Source organism: Phodopus roborovskii, unplaced genomic scaffold (genome assembly GCF_943737965.1).
Source record: "Phodopus roborovskii unplaced genomic scaffold, PHOROB, whole genome shotgun sequence".
Classification (NCBI taxonomy): domain Eukaryota; kingdom Metazoa; phylum Chordata; class Mammalia; order Rodentia; family Cricetidae; genus Phodopus; species Phodopus roborovskii.
Window position 1 is genome coordinate 20031599 of NW_026125059.1, and position 24700 is coordinate 20056298.

Genomic DNA, 24700 nt, shown 5'->3' on the forward strand with positions numbered 1-24700 from the left:
ATCTCTTTTGCCTATTCCCTGGCTATTTGAGGTCCCATGTGGGACAAAGGAAGGAAGTGACCAAAACCAAGGTGGCCTGGAGCCTGTCCCTCTGATGTCCCCTTCTCTCTGCAGGCCCTCTATACCCACTGCCTCTTCCTGCATGAGGGCTGGCCGCTGTGTCTTCGGGATGAGGTCGTGGTCCACTTGGCACCACTCAACCCTCTCCTGCTGCGTCAGGGTGACTTCTACCTTCAAGTGGAGTCCCGGGAGGAGCAGTCTGTCCACATGACACTCAAGTGTCTCTCCTCAGACCTCCGCAAGGTGGACAACAAGTCTATTCCTGAGACCTCCTACTCTCTGATTTTCACCCCAGAATGGCTGGAAGCTATTAACAGTGACTTTGAGGGACGCCCCTTATACAACTGTCTTGTGGCTTCAGAAAACGGGATCACGCCTGTGCCTTGGACCAGGATTACCAGCCCAGAGTTTATAGATGACAGACCTCTAGTAGCAAATGTGCCTTCCTCAGATGGGGACTCCTGTCCACTAGAGACACTCCATCTGAGCAGCCCCCAGGAGCCATACCAGGCCAGCTCCTTGGGCAGCGAGGGGTCTGTGGCACACAGCTGGGCTAAGGATAAAGGGAAGTTGTCTAGGGACAAGTATCCAGGGCTCATCAAGGTAGAGCCAGCAAAGCCAGGGCACACGGCCTTCAGGATGGACAGTGAGGCCAACCAGGGCCTGGAGGGGGACTATGTGGCTCTCCTGGGCTTCCCCCAACAGTGTAGAAGGGTGTCTCCAGACAGGGAGGTTGCAGCACTCAGTATGGACACTCACAGATCACAGGAGGAGAGATCCAGAACTAAGAGGGCACCCCTGCTTGGGAGGGTTCTACCTTCCCCGGGGCCTGATGACGGAGTTCCCATGGGAAGACTGGCAAGTGTGAAGCCTGCAGGCTCAGGAGAGAAGGCCTGCAGCGGGGGCTCAAGAAGAAGGGCCAGACACAAAGCATCTGCCCACACTGCCGAGAGACAGCTTCAGCAGTCCCACAGTGGTCTGCAGACGCCACTGGATTGCACTTCTGGCCTGGTGAAAGATACTGAAGAAGATCCAGCAGTCTCTAAGATGCACAGGCCTTTGGGAACGCCAACAGCCATGGTCCAGCTCAGGCCTGAGCCAAGACAAACATTCTCTCCCCTTCTGTCCTCAGCTGCCCCTGTAGCCCTAGCTTCCGAGACAAAGACAGAGGAGACCACCCCAGAACACAGCAGAGCTTCCAAGCCCCAGGCCTTTCTCAATAGGAACACCTCCATCTGTGGGTCCCTGGCTCCTGGCCTCCAGTTCTTGAAAGGTCAGAAGGCACCCCTGTTGCCCCCGGAGAAGGCCCTGAGCCCCCTCAACTCCCTGCAGCCCTGTGGAACCAAGGCCTCTGGGAAAGGTAAGAGCCTACACTCTGCAGGACAAGAACCAGACTTACCAGGTGGAGGAGGCTCTGGCTGTGAGAGACAGGGACCATATGGTTGTCACAGGCTCAGGGCACTGAGGAGGTCTCACCAGTGTAGAACTGAGCAAGGCTATTTCATTAGGTCTGTTTGGGTTCACATTCCAGCTTTGTCTCATGCTGTGTGACCTTGGATAGGCACTTCACGTCTCTGAGTTCAGACCTCTTTCTCTGCTGGGGGGTAGGTGGGTGGGGGTGTCTTTTACATTACAGAGTTGCTGTGATGTTCAGACATACCAGAAGGAAGGGACTTAGCATCACCTGGCAAAGAGCAGGTTGTGCTACAAGCTGTATTATTGTTTGGGTGGAAGACAAAACACTGTCCCTGGGAAAGTCTGCCTCCCGTGTGACAGCCCTTGCTTTGTTGTTCTTCTTCCCCAGATGGAACAGCTCTCCCCAGAACATCTGGCTCAGCCCCATTGTCTGGGGAGCCGCCTGGCTTCCGGAAAGATTCTTCAGGTCCCTCAGGACGGGGACTTAGCCTGGAGGAGTGTTCCAGGCCTGAGCCAAGGATTGGAACTCTGGGAGTCAAGCTTCTCCACTCCAGGATAGCCTGCCTGCCAGGTTCTGGGGTCCAAGAGGGAGTACAGGGGGCAGAGCATACTCAGATGCTGGTGGGCGAAGAGGGGAAAGGTTCAGGAGGCTGCAAAGTTTCCAATAAAAGGCTTGGATTAGAGGAAATCCATTTCTAGGTATCCATCCACCCATCTGTCCACTTGTCCACCATCCACCCATCTATCCATCCATTTATCCAAACTTCAATGAGGAAGCTAAGGTGTGTGTGTCAGTCTTCCTAGGAGCTGAGCTTGAGACAAAGATTCTTGGGAAAACCCGTGAGAATAGGTCGATGCAAAGCAAGGCAGGCTAAGGAGGGGACAAGCACAGTGGTGCCAGACTCTGAGGTTATACCAGCTGGCTGGCCAGGGTGTGGGGTCAGTATTTACCATCTGGGCCTGTTAGACATTAGCTGCAGGTTGATCCTGGGTGTGTCAGTCATTGACTGCAGGATGATCCTGGAATGACTTGGGGCGAGCCAATAAGCTAGTACAGCTAAGGGCAATTCTTCAGGGAAGGAAGCATCTGTGGGCCTCTGTTAATAGTTCTTCCTGCCTCTGGTGAACAAGCAAGTGCCACGCCCACCAAGACGCTTTGGATCAGGTATCGACAGCTTCCATGCTATGGGTGTTTTATTCTCGATTAGTAACAATCCGATCACTGTTTCCTCTGCCCTAGACATAGCACTGTGGATTTGTTGGGAAATGAGTCTATGTAGCCCCTGCACCCACACAATTTTATTCTAGCATTAGAGAAACATCAATCCAACAAAGAAAATGTCTAGGAAATGGGGAAACAGATAGTGCTCCTGGCCCAGGCTTCCAGTAGGACAGACCAGGAAAGCTTAGGGGTTAGCCACAGAAATGTTGCAAACAGCCTTTCAGAAACGGGACAGCAATGCAAAGGTCAGGAGCAGGAAGGACTGTGGTGCCTTGGGGGACTGCCTGTCCTGCCATCCCGCTACTCCCAGACTGCCACATCTTCCCTGCAGATCCCCGAGGAGCCATCTGCTGGAGTCCCAGTCATCTGTGGATGCTTTATTGAAATTTTCAGTCCCACCTGCCGCTCCTGTTTCCGTGTGACATTGGTACCCAGCTTGCCCATAGCAGAAAGGTTTTTTGGGGGGGCTAGAGATGGTGTTTCTGATCTGGCCCTTGGGCAAGGGCAGAGTTTGGGACACAGAGAGCTCCTTGCTCCAATGAAAAGCAAATTAGTTGGAGAAGAATGCCTGCTGTGTGGGCGCTGCCTGTTGCCCTGGCCCTGACTCAGGCAGCATTTGGTGGGCAGGCAGAGCCAGGCTCTGGTTACATGGTTGCCACGTTCCAGGGCACCCAGCATCTGATCCTTCTGATACTTGAACTTGGGCCCAGGGACAGACTCCATCTGTACCACTTGGGATCCAGGGAGAGGAGGCAAGCTGGACCATTGGACCCATCTCACTCTGCAAGCTCCCAGCTTACAGTTTGGTCTGCATTCCTCTAACTCCATGTGCTGGCCATCTCCTCAAGGCATCCATCCGTGCTCTGATGCTGTCCTGGGCCAATTTCAGGAGGCAGCTTCCTATAGGACCCCAGGATGGGGAATATGAAAGTGATGCCTTGGCCAGAGCATCAGACAGAGAAGATCTCAATAGCTGGGAATAAGAGGGTGGGGCACACCAGACAAACAGAGCTGGATGAAGGAAGGTCCTGCCAGCTAGGCTGACCTCCTGGGCCATGAATCCAGAGGCGACAGTGAGACACCCCGGTCCTGGCTGAGTGCTGGACACTCTCCGGAACTGACTCCATAGTCCCCAAAGAAACCTCACCTACCCAGGAATGAATTTGCCATCTGTCTGTCTGTCTCATCAGGTAGATGAAAATGAAACTCAGGGAAGAACAGACTTCCCCAGGGGCCCACAGCAGGTCAGGATGTGAACTAGTCTGTGTGACCCCAGAGCTCACAGAGCTCGCTGCACCAGCTGTGCTTCTTGGTGTGCACACACTATAGTATGGTGCATGCACCATACAGAGACAGCCCTGAAGATAGTGAGCTGAGTCTTTGCTGAAGGAGAATTCAGGGAGACCTGGTTTTGAAGCTGGGCCTTTGGAGGATGAATAGGAGTTTGGGGGTCACAGAAGGAAGAGACAAAGGAACATTCCAGGCAGAAAGATCAGTGTAGGCAAAGGCCTGAGAGTCACAGAGGAGGCTCCCATGGAGGGCCCCCCACGATTGTCATTGTTCATGTGTCTTCTCTCCTTCAGGTGGTAGGGACCGGGCAGGGCGGCCTCTGCTTCTGATGTCGACCATGCAGGAGGCCTGGGATGCACCATGGTGTTCCACTTTGGAGGTCACGGAGTTGCTGTCCTACTTATGCAGTGTTCCTAGGTAAGGCAACATTATCATACTGTGTAGTGAAGAGGCCCCAGGTCCTTCCATCTACCACGTGTCCACGGGCTAGGAGCTGGGTGACAGATAGGCTCTGTGCCTTTAGCCAGGGCCCTCCCAGGCTGGTGGGAGAGAGGGAAGGTGTGCATGGAACATCCCACAGACACGCAGCAGGAACCCACTGCTGGGACCTGGTAGCGCACCTGTGTCATAGAATGGCTAGATGAGCCGTTGAAGGAGTTCGCTCAGCTCACCCCCAGCACTTCACGCTCAGTGGGCCTGAGAAGCTGTATTTCTGGTAAGGTTTCTGGCCACTCCCATGTGGCTGGGTGGGAGACTAATCTTTAAGAAGCACTGTTGTAGTGCAGAAAAGGTGAGAGGGTTGCGTTTGGCCTGGAAGCCAGGGAAGGCTTCTCTTGGGGAGGTGGCATCTTAGATATAAATGTTGCCGAGTAAATGAATGACAGGGCAAAAGAACAAGTGAGTGGACAAACGAGAGACTTAAAGAACAGGGTTTGGGACCACAGCATAGTTAGCAAAGCATTTGCCTTGTAAGCAAGGTCACCTGCGCTCTAACTCCAGAAGCCACGTACAAAAGGCCATGCATGGTGGGGTGCGTTTGGAGGTACAGAGACAGGCCATCCAGCATAGCCTAACTCCTAGCCAATGGGAGGCTCTGTTTCAAGGGAAAAGGTAGATGGCCCCTGAGGATGAAAGCTGAGGTTGACCTCTGGCCTCGGCACTCCTCTATGCAAGCACCTGCACACACAAGAATAGCCCAGGCTGATTCTCAGTCCCTGGCCTCGCCTGCTCCTAGCCCCTTAGCCCACAGTTCAGACTTCATGGTCTGGCTTCTGAGACACAGGCTCCTACCAGGACATGCAGATGGCATTTCCCTACCCTGTAGCTGTAGAACCCCAGCCAACTGGAGGGTCAGCATCTAGGGAGAGATAAAGAAGCCGTGAAGGTCCTTGAAGCCTTCTTTGCCCCCTCTTTCCCAGAGCCCCCTGTGCCCCACAGATCACAAGTCCGCTGCAGGTCACCAGACAGCAGGTTTTCTGCAGGTGGAAACTGGCCACCATCTCTGAGAAATGGCCCTGTGGTAGACAGAACCCTGGGACATCTCCCCATCCACTTTGCTCTGTGACCTCGTGGCAGTGACATCCCCCTTCTGTGGCTCACCCTGCCCCCTCGAATGAGCAGGGAGCCCAGGGATGAGGGGAATATGCGATGTCAACTCCTCACACAGTCTACTGCCTGGCTGTTCTGTGTCAGTTTCCCCACCCGGGATGGCCAAGGCAAGCTTTTGTGCCCCTCCAGCTCTGGATAGGCAGTGGGCGCGTTACACTAATGAGCCCATCAGTTCTCACATGGCTTCATCACGTGACTGGGACACGAAACAACGAAGGGCTTTGTGGGCTGTGAACCGGTGGTGTAAGGTGTGAAGACAGCTAGGGGTGCCTTCCAGACCCCAGTGAGCAGCAGACTGGCTAAGGGCACTACAGCCCACCAAGCCCTCTGGGCCCCGCCCACCAGCCTCCCAACCATCTGCTGCTCGAAGTCTGAGGGCCCTGGGTTGGGGCCAGGGCTGGTTGGGGAGGGGACTCCCATTTGACATAAGCCTGTAATTAGGTCAGCCTGGGATCTGGGAAGCAGCTCTATCCACCTTCCCCGCTTGGGTGATAAGAGCAGGGGCTGTTCTGGGTGCAAGCGCCGTAAAGTCAAGTTCAGAATAGCTTCTGGTCGTCTGCCTTGAGGCCAGAATTTTTCCCTGCAACACTGTGTGAGTTATAGTAGTGATATATATATATAGTGAGTATAGTGAGTTATACAAAGTAGGGGCTTTCCTATGGCTCTGTCTCACTTGGTTGGTTACTTAGGTCTTTTGCCCTGCTTGTATCCCCCTCCCCCGTCCCGTCCCCCTCTTCCCAACAACTCCCTCCCTCTTTCGAACAGTTCCTTAAAGGAGAAAATAGATTTTTTTTTCTGAAAGTTAACTGAAGCCATTCAGTTAACTTTCCTCATCTCATTGGGAAAAGATAGGTCACCTAGCCCAGCCATTGGCAGTGGAGGTTGGGTCACTAGTGTGGGCTCTACAGCTCAGAAAACCATAGGTGGGGGCTGGTGAATCCTGAACAAATTTGGGGGTCCTGTCTACACAAAGAACAGGAAGGAGGGTTTTCCATTTCATTTATTTTTTGCTTGGAACTCTGAGAAAGAACCCAGTGCGGCTCACATACAACCTCTGAGCCACGTCCCTGGCCACAAAAGGGTGGTGACTACAGTCACATAGTAACCATGGTGATGAATCACCTGGGACCTGTGAGGTGAAGGGGAGGCTGTGGATTCTGTAGGAGAAATCCTGGGTGCTTCCTGGAGGAGGCATTGATCTTCAATGTGAAGACATCTGCCCACCTGTTTCCCTTACTCTTCCACCAGGTCCTCCTGAGCCCCAGGCTGCCTTGCAGGACCTGACTTTTGTCTTCTACCCACAGGCTGGATGATAAAGCCAAAGGGCTACTGGTGGTGATTGATGCCAGGAAAGGGCCCCCGAGTCCTGCTCTGGTCAGCGCCCTGCAGAGCACACGGGTGAGTACCAGGTAGGGAGCCTTAGTGTAGCTGGCCTTGGGAGTCCCGAGGGGACTGTGGCACGCTCAGAACCTGGTGGGCTTAAGGTTGGCATCTAAAAACCTGGGCAGAGACTTTCAGTGGCAGCTAAGGAAACCCTGCAACCAGGCTTCTAGACAAAGGGTATTGGCTGGCTCAGTATAACAAAGAGGGTTAAAAGTAGCAGCGGTGAGTGCTGGAAGGGATGTTGGAGAATGACTCCCTTCAGAAAATGCATTGTGTTAGGCTAAAGGGGTGCAGGGCATCATGGGGCCTTGAGGTGAGAGAGGAAACTTTAGAGAGAACTGGTGCATGATGGGAGAGACAGACATAGCAGGGACCTTAAAGAGAAGGCAGCTTCCCTTTAAAACCCAGAGACAAGCTTCATGAAGAATGAGGATGAGAGAGGGAGGGGAGAGAGAGAGAGAGAGAGAGAGAGAGAGAGAGAGAGAGAGAGAGAGAGAGAGAGAGAGCGAGCTGACCACCCTGGCAGGGATAGGATTGGCAGAGGACACTAATCAGAGAAGTCTCCAGAGCGAATCTTGCTAGCGATCCCAGGAACAGGAGAAACACCAGACCTTTGTAAGTTTGGTGGGGCTAGTGAGAAGTTTGTCATCATGAGACTTAGCTCAATAGGCTGTACATGACAGAGAACAAGGAAGAGCCAGGCACCAACCACAAAGGAAAGTCAAGTCACAGACAGATCCTTAACTGTCTGACCCAGAGAGGGCCTGGTCTCTTCAGGCTGCGGGATCTGGCTTTTTAAAAGAGTGAGCACTGTCTTAAAGGGGCAGTTCCTTGTTTAAAGCCAGGAGTTGAATCCTGCAGTGCATACAGCCCCATCCAAGGGCTCAGAGAGTGCCATTGTCTCTATTTCTGTCCAAGTCCTACAAGGCTGCCCTTTGCTCATGGCCTCACTTCCACTTGGTGGCAGTATGGCTCCCAGCAGCTTGGAAGTCACAGCCATTTGATTGAGCATGGGACACTGTGAGAGCGGTCCCAGACAAAGTTTCTTAGAATATCATTAGTGCTTACTGGCTTACATTGACTAAGCCACATGTTCTGGGGATACAGGGCTCTAGCCTTGGGCCACATAAACCCCCTGACAGAGAAGAGTCTTGATTAGCCAGTTTGTACAACTGAGCAGGTAAAGATTTGATGTACGCTTACCTAGCCATCTGACCTCTTGTCTTGTAGACGGGGAAACTGAGGGCTCAAGGAAGGTTTGCAATGCAGCCTGAGTTTGCTTTCTCTTGATGTTAGTGGTTCATCCTAATATGCCACACAAAGCCCCCACCCAGGGACCACAGTGTGCCTGTGCGCGTCTCTCAGGGAGAGGGGGGGGGGGACAGAGCAGCCCTGAGGAGGCTCTCTCCTTACAGGCTCTGGCTCAGGCCTCCATCAGTAAAGTGCTCCTCCTGGGAGAGAAGGCATCCATTCTCCAGCCACCTGCACTACCTGTCCAGGTGAGTAGAGGCCTGGGCAGCAGCAGTATTGAAAAAGAGCCAGGCTCCAGAAGAATGAGTTCTGCAGGTGATTGATGATGTCTGCCTTGAACACAGACTTGGAAGCAGCAGTATGTGGGCCCTCTATGTGCTGTTCTGTAACCAGGGTCGGGTTCAAATGATTTACCAGAGCTTCCAGAGAAGACTCGCTGCTCAGAACCCCGGACCTTCCCAGTGGGAGATGTGGTGCTTGGACAGGGACCTAAGCAGGACCTTCTACATCATCTCTGGGGAGAGCCCTCTACACCTCCTGACTCTCCTTTTATCTGCAGGTGGAGGTGCTGACCTCGCTGAAGGCCCTCAGAAACCACGTGGACCCTAGCCAGCTACCCGAGGCTCTGGAGGGCCCCTTCCCCTACCACCACAGCGAGTGGGTGCAGTTCTTCCAGGTGTCTACCCTCATAACCTTCAGTCTCCAACCCTTACTTCTCCTCTTCCCTTCACTGCCCCGTGGGTCCCTCAACTCTGTCAAAAACAGGGTTCAAAAACAGACAGTCACTCAACAAACATTTACAGTGAAGGTACAGAGTAGCCCCAGTGAGGCCTCAGGCTCTGGGGCCAGCTTTCTGGGTTCCAGTCCAGCTCTGCTCTGACTTTGGGTAAGTCTCCTAGCCTTGCTTTCCTCATCAGCAAAATGGGGGACGGAGAGGGCAATGAAGCTGCTTTGTTGTGGGACTTTTATGAAGGCGGTATTCATGTTAGCAAAGACTGCCATGTCACGCATGGTAAGTTAGCATGCATCGCCTCCTATAGGGCAGGGAAGGAAACTGCCCCTGCTCCACCCCACCCTCCCACAGCCCCACAAGCCGGTATTCTGGGCCTGGTTTATCTCAGGAGGCCATGAGGGGTGGGGTGGGATGGGGCAGCACATGGAATAGTCTATTTTGAAGGCATTGAACACCCACCTAGGGCCTCTCCACCCAGCTGCCCAGTCTGGATCTCCCAGCCAGGGCCTGAAGGTTCCCTTTTGCACTGTGGTATGACCGGCAGCCCACAGCCTCTCCCCACAAAGTATGGCTGCTTCCAGCCAGGATGGGGGTCAAGGTCACCCCTCCATGAAGAAACTCTGCCTCTACTGACAGTGTGCTAGTGGTGATTATCTGCTGTCCGGGTAGGAGACCTTGTGTGACTGTTTTAGTGACTCTGACACATGGCACATAGGGCCCTGCATGAGCTGGGCAAATGCTGTACCCACGCTTACAGGCTTGGCACTTGTTTCTCTGAGACAGGGTTAGGTGCATAGCTCAGGCCATACAGCTATATATTCTTGACTTCCTTTGGAGTCCAATTGGCCTTAAACTCAAGAGCCTTCTGCCTCTGGCATCCCAAGTACTGGGGTAACAGGCCTGTGCCCCCATCCTGCTGGTGTCCGGTGTTGAGTGCAGTGTAACTGAGTCAGTCAACATTGGGCTACAAGTACTTAGGCTTGCAATCCCAGCACCTGAGACATGAGGATCAGGAGTTTAAGCTCAGGGCCATCCTTGGCTACATGCCACCCTGTTGCAAGAAACCAAAACAAACAAATAGACCCAGAGAAAGTGCCAGTGAGATGGCTCAGTGGGTAGAAGTGCCTGTCATGCAAGCCTGATGATCTGAGTTCCATCCGTCGGACCCGCGTAAAAGTGGGAGGACAGAGTCACCTCCAGGAACACCTTTGACTTCCACACACGCCATGGCGTGCGCACTTCTCTCCCAATAAAAAGTAAACAAACAAACAAAAGAGCCGGGCTGTTGTGGCACTTGCCTTTAATGCCAACTTTTGGGGAGGCAGAGGCAGGCAGATCTCTTTGAGTTCTAGGCCAGGCTGGTCTGTAGAGCAGGCCTTGGAAAACCCAATAATAATAATAATAATAATAACAATAATAATAACTGATAGGGTAGGGAGGGGAGGGGAGAGGAAGAGAATGGGGAGGGGGGAGGGAAGGAGGCGCTTCATGCCAATGGACCACCTACAGACTTGTTTTCTGAAAACACATCAATACAGCTTTCAAGGCAGTGTCTACCTGGCATCAGGTATCTGAGTCATTTTCAGCCAGTTCTAGAGAACACTTAGCATAAGGGGCGTGGGCATCCTGGTCTTGGCGTCCTGGCAGCGGCTGGGGGGGCATAGAATCACTCACCTGAAGGTGTGGAGCAATAGTATGTACTCACATGGCAGTGGCATGTCCTGCTCTCAGGCTCCAGGTTCCCTCTCCAGATCCTTTCCATTAACCCAGCGACCTTTGAGCTTCAGCTTTCAGGCTGTCCCTTCAAGTGAAATTTTACTGGGTCATCCAGTATAAAACTTATGGTGATCTTGAGTCTGGCATGTTCTAGGCGCTATTCTAAATCCTGTAATACAGTAATCCAGCAAACCCTTACCCTGTCCTGTACATACAGTAATCTAGCAAACCCTCTCAGAGGGAAAGTGGAGCCCAGAGACATTAAGAAACTTACCTGTGGTCTCACAGCTAGCCGATGGCTGAGCTGGGCCGAGGGTGCTTCTCCATCCCAACCTCTCACCCCCATCCTGCCCCTTCTATGAGGACCCCCAGGGTCTTCGAACCGCTCAGGCCCTTCTCTCTTCTCTGACTCTTGTCCCCACACTAGAGGGTCCCCTGAGCTTGCAGCAGTAACGCTGTGGCTTGGAGACTTGGTAGGAGTGCTCACACTGCCCCAGAGCACTGGTTCAGCTGTGGGGTGGGGTGGGCTAGAGGTGGGGGAAAGAGTCAGGCAGGGAGTTGCCTAGACCTCCAGCTCTCCTGATGATTCTAGCGTAGTGTAAGTTCTAGCAGCCTTGCCTGGTGCCTTCCCATGTCCTCCTGGGGGGAAGACATCTCTCCTCTTGGTCACCCAGGCTGAGTCCTGCGCTCTGGCGCCTGTCCTTGCAGAAGCTGGGCCCATTCCTCACTGACCTTCGCCAGGCCTCATCCCTGCTGCAGGCTTCCATTCAAGAGTTTGAGAAGGGTGACCCCCCTGGCGGGATGCAGGTAAGCTTGGATCCCTGAGTAGGGAAGCCTCCAGCATACCTCAGCCTATAAGTACCGAGAGCATTGGGAAGGGGACACTCGGTGGTCACTGTTTTTCAGTTTGTCACTCAGATGCTAGTTCTCGGGCATCCACCATATGCCCTGCACTGGGGACCCAGCCTGAGGAACCGACTTGCCTCTGCTCTGGTGAGGCTCATGGTGCAGGGACTGAGTGGTTATTTAAAGGGTAGTTATGAGGGACTGGGGGTGTAGGTCAGTGGTAGAACACTTGCCTGGGATGCAAGAGACCTCAAACTGGGAAAAATAAAAAAAGAAGGTAGTTACAAATTGTGCCAAATGTCATAAAAGTGATAAGAGTGAGGAAGGCGAGTGGTCTTTGAAGAGATGGTGTTTAATTGAGGCCTGAAAGAAAGACTATGTCTTTGAAGGGAGATGAACTCCAGGCAGAGGGCCAGCATGTTCAAAGGCCCTGAGGCAGGGCCTTTGTAGCTGGATATATGTGGAGCACAGTTAAAAGAAAGGGGCTGGGCAGTGAAGCCCTGGGGAGTTTGAAGCAGGGGATCGTGAGGCATGCCCTTTGATGTCCTTTTCTTGCTGCTGGGGAAGCCCGAGGGCAGCAGAGAGCTCAACCTAGAGTCTGGGATGGCTATTCCCAATAGAGGATGGAGCCAGGACCAGTGAGGTCACCACGATGATAAGAGGGTTATAGCTTCAGGCAATGTGCTAGAGATTAAAGGGCAGACTTCCTGGAGATGCCTGTATACCCAGCTGGGAGAGCCAGGGCCCCAGAAGGCTACAGGGGTGAGTGGAGATTGGGCATCAGGACACCCCCTATATTGGCAGGAGGCCACCAGGTGCCTGGGCAAGTCCAAGGATCTGATGGAGGCTGTGCTGAGGGACCCAGGCCTGCTGGCTCTCCAGAGGGAAGGTGGAGCTACTCTGGCCAGGTTGCAGCAGGAGGCCAGCAAGCTGAAGGCCAACCCTGATGTCAGGTATAGACACTCCATCTTCCTTCCTTCATTCTCAGAAGTGGGGCTACCCTGTGAAGGGAATGCATAGAGTGGGTCTAGGGACACAGCTAGGTCACAGGCTCCTCACCCTCTGAGCCTTGGGGATAGCCTCACCATTCCCTCCTTCATCTCTGGCCAGTTTCAGCCAGAGACAGATGTTGGAGGACCAACCCTTTTATTTCCTCCCTCCACACATGGACCATGCCCTTTTCCAATCCAGACACTGGCCCAAGCCCTTCAAGACCTGTCTCACTTGTTTCTGGCAAGAGCCTGGTGCTGCCCACACCACTCTTATTTAGCAAGAAGAAGTTGAGGCTGAGCACAGAGAAATAGCAATAAGGCCCATAGGAACCCAAGGCTGGGACAGCTGGGTGACTATCCCTACAGGTCTTGTCTTTCCCATGCTCAGCCTGGGGAAGGGCCTCAGGAGCCACAGGTGAGTGACAGACCTGACTGGATGATACCAGCTTCCTTAACTGCTGAGAAGTGAAACCTCCTCAATCTGAAAATCAGATGTCTGGCCTGTCCTTAACTCTCAGATAGTCTGGGCACAGTGGGGAAATTACAACCAGGGATACTTTGCTTCATAGCTTCGTATACAAAATTATTGAAACGATTATACAAAATTATTTTCAGGCTATGTGTAAAGATGTATCTGAAATGCAAATGTCTCTCTCTCTCTCTCTCTCTCTCTCTCTCTCTCTCTCTCACACACACACACACACACACACACACACACACGCGCGCACGCACACCTAAAATCAGAAAAACTCCAAAATCTGATATGCTTCTGAGCCCAAAGAAGTGATGCTGAGCATGTCATTGCATCGGTCAGTAATTAGAATTGTTTGCTCTAGTAAGACAAAGGCATGCAAATATTCAAGAACCAAATGCAAAGTTTATGCACACAGTTCAGAACAGTTTGTGCAATGAACCAACATGTGGTCTGTGTGTGCGTTGTTCTAAAGAACTGTAAACATTGACTCATGTAATTCCCACTTTTGATACAGTGGAGGAACCCCAGACTTACAGAGGTTAACTGAGTTTCCTAGGGTCACACATATGGCTTGTGGTGGGGCCAGCAAGTAGGTAGTGCATGTCACCCTGATGCACACCCCTAGAACCTGCCAGGGGCAGGTTCATGCAGGTGGAGCCAAAACAACGGTGGGCCCTAGTGTCTAGTGTGGGCCACCTCCTGCCCCAGTTATTAACCCACCATGCTCCACCTCACCTGCTTTGCCCAAAGCCTCCCATCTACCTGAGGTCCCTCCAGACCTTTGAGCTGGAGCTCCACTAGGGGGCGCTGTGGGCCTATGCTCGCTGCGGTCCTTTCCTATTCAGTGCCTATTGGTGGCTGCAGCCCTCTGGGCTGGCCCCTTCTTTAGAAGTCTTGGGCTTTTTTCTGATGTAGGACCCATGACAAGGGCCCCTTGGAAAGGCAGTCTTTCCTTCCATCATCTTTGTCCGCAAACAGATTCCCCAGGGCAGTTGCCGGGAGACTCCAGTTTCTCCCTTCACTGAGCATCTCCACGAGAGAAGTTCCTGCTTTAGATCCCCAGGCTTTGGTCACTTTAAAAATGCCTGGCAGGACAGGTCCCAGGTTCAAGGTCATCCTTGGTCACATAAGAGTTTGAAGCCAGCTCAGGACACTGAGTCTCTATCAGAAACAAAAGACCGTTGTGGGTTACAGTTGCCTCTCTGTACCTGTGTCCTGCAGAATGGACTCTGGGAAGATAGGGTCTTGCAAATGGATGTGTGAGCATCAGCCAGCCTCTAGTGCCTGGCACTTTTATGAGTGTTTCTCTCGAAGGAAGGAAGGTCCCCTGGCTTCTCAGAACACCCTAAGCAGCGCTAGAAAGTTCCCGGCCTCATGCAGAGGCCTGGGATGGAATGTGGGTGCTGTGCTTCTGGAAGCCTCTGCATCGACCACTTCACTGCTCACAGCCATTCTGGGAAGTGGGTTCTGTTACCATTCCCACTTCCCAGACGGGAAACCAGAGACCCGAAAGTGGTGATGTTGCAGAAGGACCCACACTAGCAGATAGCAGGACTGGGGTCCAGGCTCAGATCTAGCCAGCTGGCTTCATACTCTGCCAAGTTCCTGCTGTGTCTGTGGATTCAAGGATGAGGCCCAGGGTGGGCCAGGGATCTGCTTCAGGTCACACAGCAGCCCAGCTGGGGCCACAGATTAGGAGGGCAGGCCCATGCCATGCACTGGGAGGGGCCTTCTCATCCCTGCCCTCACTCCCCTTCAGGAGCCGCCTGACTGAAGCGGCAGCCCTGTACAACCTTGTGGACGACCAGCTTCACGTCCTGGTCACTGTGTCCAATCACCTCCTCCGAAGGCTGGAGCTCCGTGTCCGCCTGGGCCACCTGGAAGCTGCCATCCACCAGGTGAAGGGGAGGCTACTGGGGGACATGGTGCTTTACAAGGGTCCCTTTGTTCTGTTGTTAAAACACCAGGCTGGCCGCCCTTGGTGTTGGGGCCAAGGCAGAAAATAAGCCGTCCAATCAGGATTTAATTACAAACATAAGGGTTGCACTTACTGACTGTGTGTGTGCCCTGGACTACAGTATTTGTGACTATTTTTGTCTTCCAGCATAGTCTCTTACCAGTGACATGGGAGCTTTTGGGATTCCCCAACACATAGAGGGAAAACAAGGCCAGGCAGATGCCACCCACTGTGGTTATCCATCTCGAGTATGATAAGGGAGCTGTTGGTACCTCTTCATCTGGCTTTAGCATTTAAAGCCAACATATCCCTGTCTGCTCTGGGCGGGGTCATCCCAGCTGGGCACATAGTCTTGACCCTCAGGTCACCTGACTGCTCAAGCCTCGGCACCCTCATTTCTAGCCTTGAGCTTTTTGAAGACAAAGTATCTTTGTTGGTATCCCCATAGCAAGAATGCCTTATTTTCTTTGCCTGTTGCTGTGACAAAAATTCTCTGACAAAATCAACCCAAGGAAGTTTATTCTGCTTTATAGTCCATCATGGTAGTGGTGGTCCAGGTGGAAGGATCGTGACTCATCCACAATCAGGAGAATACAGTCCAGGATCCCAGCCAGGGAATGGTAACACCCACAGTGGGCAGGGCTCTCACTGCAACTCACAAAACCAAGATAAACCCCAGGGGCTAGTCTCCTAGGGGATCCTGCATTCTGTAATGTTCAGAATTAGCGCTAACCATCACAGGGTCTGACTTAGTTAGGGTTTTTATTGCTGTGAAGAGACACCATGACCACAGCGACTCCTATAAAGAAAACATTTATTTGGGGTGGCTTGATTACAGTTTCAGAGGTTCAGTCCACTGTCATCATCCGGGGAGCACGGCGGTGTGCAGGCCGACGTGGTGCTGGGGCTGAGAGTGCTCCATCGTGCAGGCAACAGGAAGTCAACTGACACACTGGGTGGTGTCCTGAGCATGGGAAACCTCAAAGCCCACCCCCACAGTGACACACTTCCTCCAACAAGACCACACCTCCTAATAGTGCCACTCCCTATGAGATTATGGAGGCCAGTTACATTCAAAGGACACAAGGTCAGCAGTACTTTTCACCATGTGTCCCACACTGGCTGTTCATGCCCATCCATTATTCATGGCACACCAGGCCCCATAATGCCTGTCCATCATCACACATAAACTGAAGCAAGGGTCAGGCAGTAACACAGTGAGTTCTTAGCAGACTCTCTGCCACTGGCAGGTGCTTGTCCAGCTTCAGTTACATGCCCTAAGACAGGGAGCCCATCCCCCAGAGGCCAAATGACAGTCAGTGGCCAGACCAACAGGTCTTGCGTTCCTGTGACCGCATGCCACCTTAGTTTCATCCCACAATCATACACACACACACATAGAGGGTCTCCTAGGTGCAGGGCACTCACAGTACCATATCCCCTCAGGGTTAAGCTGAGGGAGGCCATTGCCCACTGACATTTGCAGAATGCAGCCACATTCTCCCCTCTCCCCATTCTCCTGCCCAGCATTGGGAGGGGTTCCATCCATCCAGGCCCAAGACTGACTGAGGACATGAAGGCTTTGGCCCCTCAAGAAGTCCAGGGAATAGGGAGATGACTCCATCAGTGAAGTGTTTTACCACACAAGTACATGGACCTGAGTTTGATCCACAAAACCTACATAAAACACTGGGTGTGGCAGTATACACTTGTAATCTCAGTGCTGAGGAGACAGAGTCGGGGGTCAGCTCAGGAGCTCACTAGCCAGCCAGGACCCAGGCCAGATCCTAGTGAGACAAGACAATCAATCAATCAATCAATCAATCAATCAATCATGTTGGGGAGCTCCTACAGAGCAATACCCAAGTTGACCTCTGGTCCCCACGCACAAGTGCACTCACATACACCCACCTGCACACATACATACATATGCATGCATGCACAAGCCCATGCAAGTAGACACACACCAGGAAGTAGACAGTTGGCCCAGGATGGCATCGTAATGAACCATTATCCTCTGCCCAGGTCAATGACTGGATGGAGCAGGAAGGAAGCCAGTGTCTACAGGCACTTGCCCCTGTCGACCTATGTGCAGAGAAAGTTGAGAAAGTCCACGCTGAGTTTGAGGATTTCTTCCTGCAGGTTGCGGTATGTTCCAGGACCCAAGATGTCAAGAGGGGTCTTCTAAATCCCAGATGCAGGGGTGGGAAAGTGCAAGGGAGCTTCCAGGGTCAGTGAGGGGATAGCCTGGACCACAGAGGCATCATCTGAGGTTCTACCCCCTCCAGGAAGTCCTCCAAGACCAAGTAACAAAGATATTAGAACCATCAAGGGTTTCTTAAAGTGCAGGTTCCAGGGCCTAGACCTTAGCCTGATGGGTCAGCTTGGAGAGACAGTTAGGGATGTCACATTTGTGATAGACAAAGGAGGCTGTGGACTGTCACAGCCCTCAGGGAACTCCCAGGCAGTGGAGGATGGGACTGGCCTGGACACAGTAAAGGGGACTGTGGGAGATCAAAGACTCTGACCCAGGCTTTAATGTCACAGAACCTTCCAGAAGAATGTGAACTTCCAAGGTAAAGGCCTGGACTGTTGGATGCGTAAACTTTTGACTGTAGGCTGAGCTTTGCAGATAGGGAAACTGAGGTTCAGAAGGCCGTGGCAGCTCCTGACTGCTGGGCAGTTCCTCAGGAAGGAGCTGAGTGGATGTCCTTTTCTTTCTCAGGCCCAGTACCGCCAGGGCCTGGAACTGTCCAAGCAGGCTGCCCAGTTGGGAGCTGCAGAGGAAGGGGCAGGTGAGATGGGGCTCCCAGACCTGGTAGCCTTTGCTTCCACACAGCAGGCCTTCCAAGCCAGGCTGACACACTTCTACATGGCAGCCGAGAGGCAGCGCACTGACCTGGAGACCCTGCTCCACCTCCACCGCTTCAGAAAGAAGGTGAGCGAGCCTCATGGCCCATCAGAACAAACCCACACCCTCTCCTGGGGTGGCACAGGGTCGGGGACACAGCATGAGGCGCCTCATGACATTCATTCCCACGGTGGAGAGCAGGGAAAGGAAGCTGACTTGGAGGCAGATGTGGCCTGCCCTGGGATGTGCCTGGGTCCTTCTTCAAAGACAGGCAGGCTCCCTTGCCAAGTAGTCAGGGTGAAGATGAGGGAGAAGTGGTTAAATTAGAAGGAAAGCCTGCCTGAGTGTAGATCCTGCGAGTGAACATTTCATACTTGCCTGTTTCCGGATTAATCAGGGCCACCTGCATTGTGCCCATTTTACAGAGGAGAAGACCTAGGCCCAGAAGGAGTAAGCTATTCAGGTAGGATTGAGCAGTCATTGAGTAGGATTTGATCTCCTAAATCCATATAATCCAGGCCCCATTTTTCTAGAGGAAAAACTGAGGCCTCTGGGCAAGAAAGAAGGCTAGAAGAGCTGGGTCCCGCCTGGAAAAGAAGTCACATGACTGTCCTGTGCCCTCAGCTGCCCCTTGAACTTGCCATGAAAGACAGAGTATGGGAGGAGATTGACCCCACCTCCCAGCTGTTGGGTGGCGGGGCATGAAGGGACAGCTGAGGACATGGGATGCTTCAGAGGGCAGTGGGAGGGACCCAGGCAACTCGCAAATGCCTGGGGACTCGGAGGACAGGGCTCCTCTGTCTCCTTGGGTCAGGGACAAGGCAGGCAGCCGTCAGCAGTGGCAGTGAAGGGACACCCTTCTCCCTCACCATTGAGAGCACAGGAGGGCAGAGTCCAGGATTCAGGACAGGGGCCACATATGCACATGTGGGCTGTGTGGCCTCAACTGCTGTCCTCACCTCTCTGAACCTCAGCCCCTATTGATATTAGCAATGGCTAGTACTGGCGTGGGGTCTGTAACACAAAAAATAAGAAACCCAGAGACTGATACTGGGGTTCAACCTGAAGCAGCCAAGCTATCAGTCAGCCCTTACCTCTAACAGGGCTGGGTGTTCCTACTCTCAATGTGGCTAGAGAATGAATGCCTGATACTAAGACCTTGCTCCCGTCTTATATGCCTCCCTAATGCTGGGATTAAAGGTGTGAGCTCTAATTCTCTTTTAGACTGATTCACTCTAATGTATCCTTGAGTGGCCTTGAACTCAGAGAGATCCATCTGCCTTTGTCTCCTGAATCCTGGGATTAAAGTTATGTGCCACCACCTACTGACCTCTATAGCTTGTGGCTGACTTTGCTTTCTGAATCCTCGGGCAAGCTTTAAGAAATCATAAATATTATATCACCAGTCTCTAGTGTCAGGCTATAGTCTAATCATTTCACTGTCACAGCAGTCCTGTGCTGAGGTTGAATGACTCACCCAAAGTCACAGAGTTGGCAGACAGCAGTACTACAATTCAAATCCAGACCTTTGGCTGGAATGTACTCCCAGCCAGGTAGTAGGACAAGCAGATTTGGGCTGCAGAAATGGCTCAGTGTTTATGAACACTGTCTCCTCTTCCAGAGGACACAGGTTTGACTCCTAGCACCCACACAATGGCTCACAATGAGCCATAACTCCTGTTCCAGGGGATCCAATACACATTTCTGGCTTCCCCGTGCTCTGGGCATACATGGGGTGCACAGACATTCAGGCAGGCAAAACCCTCATGCATGGAAAATAAAATATTATTTTTAAAGATAGAAAAGGTTAAATCTGAGGAACCCCCAGAGCAATGCACCTAGCATCAAGGCCATCTGGAAGCTTCTCTTCGTCCAATGATGCTACCCACTTCCTCCCTGCAGCCTTCCCTGAATCAACCCAACTCCTAGCATTGAGGCCTTTGCACCTGCTTTTCTGCTTTTTCCACTGCCTGGAAAGCTGTTCCTTGGCAAGAAAAGCCGAGGCCTGTCTTGATCACTACACCTACCACGCCGTAGCTTCACAGTGCCCCTCAGGATCTGAAATGATCCACTGCTTGGCACTTGCTTGTCTCTGGTGTGCCCTCTGGGTTGTGAGCTTTCTGAGGTGTCAGGGCACATGTGGTGTCCTAGCCTGAGATGGGTAAAAAAAAAAAGGGGGGGGGGGAGACAGAGGGAAGAGGTCAGGCTGGGCCTGGGACGAGGTCGTGTTCCTCCTAAGGAGAAGAGCACCACAGAAGGGAGCAGGCCTGACTGTCCCTCGTCCACCTCGGGCAGTTTAACCAGGGCTGGGCACTGCTGCCCTGATCATTCCTCTATGCGAGGAGGAGTTGGAGATGGTGCCTGAGTCACTGGCCATGACTGTCAGGCTTGGCTGGAAGTGGGGGACTCAGACAGGACTCTACCCAGGTGGGGCGCCCGAGTGCTGTAACTTCTGCCCTAAATAATCCTAACTCGATTGGCTGCTAAGGGAGATTTATGGTGCCGTGGGCTCTGAGTGCTACTGTGAATATGAAGCCATTTATCTAAAGACAAGCTCCCCTAATTCACAGAAAGATGCCTCCTTGCAGCAAATGGCTCTGCTGTCCCTTAGCCAGTGGCTTGTTCTCGGCCCTAAATTAATGGAGAGAGAGAGATTATTCTTTGCATCAGCCGCTTATCGTACAGTAGGGGTGTCGAAGAGTGGGTGCTGGGGACAGGCAGAGTCACACAGTGGGAAGAGGCCCAGCTAGTGCATGGACTGTGAGGCCTGCTGGGCTGACTGCCCACCCCTGCCTGAGCCAGCTTTTCTTTGGGCACAAGAAGGCAGGTTGGATCCGGGCTGGGATTCCAGTTATCCCCCACCTCACTGTGTTACTTGGGACAAGTGGTTTCATTGTTTTGTACCTCAGTTTCTCCCTTTGTGAAATGGGCTACTAACCCAGATCAGAGTAGTGATCAGGGACACTCATGGAACCAGACAAACTGATGACACTCTGGGTTGTGTTAGCAACCCTCCTCCCTCAGTGTCTCAGCTCCCCTACCCCATCTCCTCACCCCAGGCAGGGAATTAAACCTAGCCTCAAACACTCTTCCACTCTGCCACCAAATCACATTCCTAGCCTTTTGACTTTTTGAGACAGTCTCCTTAAATTGCTCAGGCTGGATTTGAACTCACTCTGTAGCCCAGGAAGGCTTTGAATGTATCATCATCCAGCCTTGAACTCTGGAGTGGCCAGAATGACAGACAGCTTTACACCAACAGGCCTAGCTACACTCAGTTTGTGTGTAGGTGTGTCACACACATGCCCGTGGAGGTCAAAGGACAGAGCCTCGGTATCAGTTCTCACTTCCACCTTTTTCGAAACAGTCTCTTGTCATTTGTCACAGCATGCCAGGCTAGCAGGCCCTAGAACTTGTGGAGATTGCCTTGTTTCAGCCTTCCATTCCACACCAGCAGATTACAGTTACAAGCTCCCCTTTACAGCTTTTATGTGGGTGCCGGGGATTTGAACTCAGGTCCTCATGAATGTGCTGCAAGCACTTTATCCACTGAGTCTGCTCGCCATCCCGGCCCTCAGTTCTGAAGAGGGTTTTCTGGTAATTTTTTACAGCTCTTGTTTTGTCATATGTCTGCTGGCCTGTGGGTCTGTTAGAAGGGGCCTGAAGAGCCCAGGGGTGCTAGAGTTTATATGAAGGTGGCAGGGGTACGGATCCCAAAAGAAAGGGGATAATGGTGATGACAGTCACCAGAGATCATTGTCGCACTTCAGGCTGTGCACACCAGGCTGTGCACTAATAGTTCCGTCAGCCACGCTGACGTAAATGCTCTGACTCACAGTCTCATCTTGACCTCATGGAGCCCCCACCTCCCTCCCTCTTTCTGTCCTTAGATGTCTCGGTTCCACACAGACTGTCAGGGCCTGCTGACCCAACTCAGGCAGGGCAAGACGTCGAAGACCAGCCCCGGGGACCAGCTCCACCTCCGCCTCCACTGTTACCTGAAGCGCCTGGCATCTGAGTTCCAGACCGAGAAGCTCCTGGCCATGAAGCTGCAGGTGGCCTCCCTGAGCTGGGCCGGCCTGGGCCAGGAGTTGTGGGAAGAGGCCCAGGAGCGACATCAGGAGATCCAGGGATTGCTGAGGACGGCACTTGCCTACTGCCCATGCCCAGAGGTCACTGCTGCCCAATCGGCACACACAGACCGAAGCAGGCCAGCGGCTAAGGGCCAGGGTCTGCCTAGAGAAGTGGTTTCCAAATGGGACAGGTCCCTACAGGGCTCTCTGACTGTGGATCACGTGCCAAAATCCCACCGGTCTCCTCATGTCTTCCAAGGGGAGCAGAGCAGAGACATGTGGGCAGGCCTGCCACCCCAGGAAGCTGGCCAGACTGTGGACACCGAGGAAGGCAGAGGTGCCCCCAAGCTCCCCGAGCCCACGCTGGAGCGGCTCCTCACCTCTCTCTTTTCCTGGCATCACCTTCCCAGACAGAGCAAGGCCTCCCACCCAACTGGGGGCAGCTTTTCCTCTGAGGGAACAGATTCACAGACATCCCTGGAGGACTCACCCCACACAAGCCCTCCTGCGTCCCTCTAACTGGACCTAAATCATCACATCAGCTCTGAGGACTGGGATAGGACCAATCGAGAGGATCTGCTGAGCCCATAGCACACTATCAGACACGGCCAGGAAACAGTGTGACGAGGGCCACCTTCTGGTTCCAGAAAACTCCAAGATGATGATGGATTCTTGCCCACACGGATAGTGCCCATGGGAGTCAGAATCCAGACTCAATCAAAGACACTGGGCTGTGACTGCAGAGTGTCATACGGCAAGCCTGGCTGGGGCCACCTTGGCAAAAGTCTTACCCCATCTATGACTCGGGGGTTCACATGGGTAACAACGTAGAGGGAGGGGCCTCTTGTCTTGAGCCCCAGAGTCACAGCCCCTGAGACAACAACTTTTCAATTTTGTGCAGGAGCCACTGGGAGGAGGGTGGTAAGCAGGAGTGGGGAAGGGGGCGGGAATAAAAGGCGTTTGTCAAGCAAGCTCCATCCTGCTGAGGTCTGCTGGGAGACAGCAGGGGACAGCAGGAGGCCTCTGAGATGCCCCTCTGAGAGGGGAGGCAGACCTTACCCTCTGCTCCCAGGAGCTGACTCTGGTGGACAGGGACAGGAGCATGGCAGAGGGAGAGACTGCTTGATGCAGAGTTCTCCCTGGGGACCGGACTCGCATCTCAGACTCAAGGAACCACATGGAATCTTGTCCTTACACTCCGTACATACCTCCACTTCCCATGAAGGGTTACTTAATCTTAGTGTCCCACGTTCAGTGTCAGCTGCGCCCAGTGTCATCGGGCAACAGTGGAGGTGGGTGGTGTGGTCTTTGAAAGCAGGTGAGGGGGGTGGATTCAATGACTATTAGGTCTTCAGCACCTAGCTTTTTATAGGGTGAGTGTAGTGCCCCCTAGTGTCACCTCTGAGCACTGACATGTTGCAAGTATTCGCAAGGCTCTCAGTCTTGACTACCAAGATGGCCTCCTGGCAGCCCTGCCTGAGTTTTTCAGGTCCTGGGAGGAGGGTGAAATACCTGCCCACCCCCACCAGTAAGGAGAGAACCCTGAACTAGGCTTGGGAAGATGAAGTGCCACAGGGGATGTCTCAGCCTCAAACAGTTTCAAGAATCTTCTCTGAGACTCAGGGTTTCTCCAAGCAGGATTTCTGCCTGCTGCAGAACCACAGGTGAAGGTGACTGTTAAGGAAGCCTGCCCAGGGAATGACAGCCCCTCCGCAGCACACACTCTAGGCCTGGGGAAGGCTGCAGGCTACACCGGGGCCGCCTGCTCAAGTGTTTTCTAGATGATTGTGGTCCATTCTGCAGCCATCAGAGATTGCCACAGGCAATCTGACTTACAAACAATGAGAGTTTATTGGACTCACACTTCTAGGGGCTGAGGAGCCCAAGGTCCTGGGCTGCTTCTGGTGAGGACCTTGTGTGCAAGCATTGCTGTAGATGGAGCTTGTGTGGAAGGCGGGGGAGGGGGGACAAACATGTCCTTAAAAGAGGGCTGCTCCCACATTAATCTTACAGGAGGACAGTGAGCACCCTTGCTACCTTCGAGTTTCCAACACATGAATTTCAGGGGCACTTGAAACCTAGGATGGGTCCCTTGGGAAACTCCGTGTCCCAGGCAGCTCAGACTTTGCATTCCTCTCCTGGGCCTTGCATCCAGAAGGCTGAGGATGCTTGAGGAATTTGATCAGCCATCTCCATCCAAGCCTGTCGCCTCAGAGGGGGGCCTAAGGCTCTTAAGCTGTTGTTGCCATAGAAACAGCATCCAGCCAGTGGAGACCACAGGCAAGGAGCAGGAAACCCAGGGAGCAACAATGAAAGCTGAATATAGTGAGACCCACACCTCTGCTGGCAATGAGGAGGGGAAGAAGGGATGAGTGAGCCAAGGATCTTTAGGTGGGAGGGGACCCCAAGATCTTGCATATTCTCCTGTTTCCAAAAAGAATTCCACCCCAGCTATTGACCTGCTCATGGCAGCTTCTAGGGAGAAAAGGAGCAGAACGGAATACAGGTGAATGATGCATTCAAAAATGAGGTGCTGGAGAGATGGCTCAGTGGGAGAAATGCTTGCTGTGCCAGCATGAGGACCTGGGCTCAGATCCCCAGCACACATGGAAAAGCTTGGCATGGCAGTACCTGCCTATACCTGGAGCAAGGGAGTTGAGGCAAGCAGACCCCCGGGGCTCACTCAGCCAGCCTAGCTAAATCTGCATACTCCATGTTCAGTGATAATTCTGTATCAAAGAGCAAGGTGGAAAGAAAAGCCACTGTTGTCATATCTGGCCTCCACATGTACAGGCGATGGCTCCCAAACACACATACACAGACGGGC

At 52.9% G+C, this 24700-nt stretch overlaps 1 protein-coding gene across 1 annotated transcript in view; it reads left to right on the forward strand.

Annotated features, from left to right (window-relative positions):
* Kiaa1755 (KIAA1755 ortholog) overlaps positions 1 to 22765 on the forward strand; it is a 58286-nt gene extending 35521 nt beyond the window's left edge. Inside the window, exons 3-14 of the mRNA XM_051187634.1 lie at positions 115 to 1420; positions 1865 to 2047; positions 4282 to 4405; positions 6901 to 6994; positions 8395 to 8478; positions 8790 to 8906; positions 11388 to 11486; positions 12330 to 12478; positions 14752 to 14890; positions 16975 to 17097; positions 17675 to 17887; positions 21691 to 22765. Of these exons, the coding sequence (XP_051043591.1) occupies positions 115 to 1420; positions 1865 to 2047; positions 4282 to 4405; positions 6901 to 6994; positions 8395 to 8478; positions 8790 to 8906; positions 11388 to 11486; positions 12330 to 12478; positions 14752 to 14890; positions 16975 to 17097; positions 17675 to 17887; positions 21691 to 22392 (3333 nt within the window). The 3' untranslated portion in view covers positions 22393 to 22765. The remainder of the gene's footprint in view (positions 1 to 114; positions 1421 to 1864; positions 2048 to 4281; positions 4406 to 6900; positions 6995 to 8394; positions 8479 to 8789; positions 8907 to 11387; positions 11487 to 12329; positions 12479 to 14751; positions 14891 to 16974; positions 17098 to 17674; positions 17888 to 21690) is intronic.
* Positions 22766 to 24700: the final 1935 nt, after the last annotated feature.